At 35.5% G+C, this 1,508-nt stretch overlaps 1 protein-coding gene across 1 annotated transcript; it reads left to right on the top strand.

The window, feature by feature from the left end:
• Positions 1-245: 245 nt before the first annotated feature.
• On the top strand, positions 246-931 carry LOC137807737 (uncharacterized). Its single transcript, XM_068608516.1, has 2 exons — positions 246-425; positions 501-931. The coding sequence occupies exons 1-2, from the start codon at positions 255-257 to the stop codon at positions 750-752; spliced, it is 423 nt and encodes a 140-aa protein (XP_068464617.1). The 5' UTR covers positions 246-254; the 3' UTR covers positions 753-931.
• The last annotated feature ends 577 nt before the right edge of the window (positions 932-1,508 follow it).

Genomic DNA, 1,508 nt, shown 5'->3' with positions numbered 1-1,508 from the left:
TTTCAAGTCATGAATGTAAAGATAGAGGCATATCTGCCATGCCATCTCCATGATTACTGTCCTACAGAAAAAACCAATCAAGTGCCCCTGCACTATACCAATTAGTGCATATATTAGTTAGAAAGGGAAGGGAACAAAAGAAATACGAATATATCTCATCAACTGTTTCACCTTCTCTCTCTCTCTTTTTTTTTCTATCTTGTGGCCCACTCCCTCAAGTTGTCTATAAATTGGACATGCTCGCAAGACTCTGGATGAACCAAAAAGACAAAGACAACCCTTGCTTACACAAAATGGAGTACTCTAATGGATTTCCTAGAAAAAGAGATGTTTCTCTTGAGGAACTTAGCCAAAGGCTTGCTGAGTTTGCTGAAGTAAGAGGATGGGATCAATATCACAGTCCGAGGAACCTTCTTTTAGCTCTTGTAAGTCCCATGATGTGTGTATATATGATGTTGAATTTTTTTTTAAGACAGTTAATGAAATATTGGATTATGCAGGTTGGAGAGGTGGGAGAGCTTTCTGAGATATTCCAGTGGAAAGGAGAGGTTGCAAAGGGGCTACCGAATTGGAGTAGTGATGATAAGGAGCACTTAGAGGAAGAGCTTTCAGATGTTTTGCTTTATCTAGTGCGTCTTGCAGATGTTTGTGGGCTAGATCTTGGACAAGCAGCTCTGACTAAAATAGTGAAGAATGCTCAGAAATACCCAGTCACTACTACTGACCATACAACCACTTCCACTCGCAACTAGCTAGCTATGTCCCCTCCAAAAATAATTGCATATCTATGTAACTTCTCTTCGTTTTAAGTTTTCAAACACACTCCATTAATTGCCACTTCAATCTTCCACATGTGATATGGTGTACTAAATGTAGTGAAATGAGAAATTTGGCCATGTGGGGCACGTGCCTGGCAAACCATTCTTCATCATGGGTTGTTTTCCATATCATTGGCATACCATCATTTACAAATAGGTATACAATAACTCAAAATTCTGTTTGTTGGAGGTGGATTGAAGCTAATGGTTGGTGGTAATTGCAGCACTTGGAAAGTGCCCATCATTGATACAATAAGAGGAGGAATCTTTTACATTTTTAAAACAGCTTCTGCTTGTTCTCCCAAACTCTTTTGATTCATTCTAAGGCTTCTGTCAAGGAAAAGAGTCAGAGTCAGAGTGAGGAAAAGAGTGAGGAGATTTGAATAAGAGTCAGAGTGTAAGGAAAAGAGTGAAAAGAAAATTAAATTGCAGGAAAAAGAGTGAGGAGATTTGAATGAAAAATGGTATTGATTGATGTCATTAGATTAAAAAAATTAAAATAATTTTTAAATTAAGAAAAATAATTATAAAATATTAATAAAAAATATATTTAAATAATTTTACAAAATAATGTATATCGTGTATTGTAACAGTTGTATGTATTTTCCTTTGAGTGAATTTCTTTCCAAATCTCCTCATTTGAAAAAAAAAAGTTTAAACTGTCAAAATTATTGCATTTTTCATGTTTTT

This window comes from Phaseolus vulgaris, chromosome 3 (genome assembly GCF_000499845.2).
Source record: "Phaseolus vulgaris cultivar G19833 chromosome 3, P. vulgaris v2.0, whole genome shotgun sequence".
Classification (NCBI taxonomy): domain Eukaryota; kingdom Viridiplantae; phylum Streptophyta; class Magnoliopsida; order Fabales; family Fabaceae; genus Phaseolus; species Phaseolus vulgaris.
The sequence above is the reverse complement of the archived record's forward strand: the minus strand, read 5'-3'. Positions and strand labels throughout refer to the sequence as shown.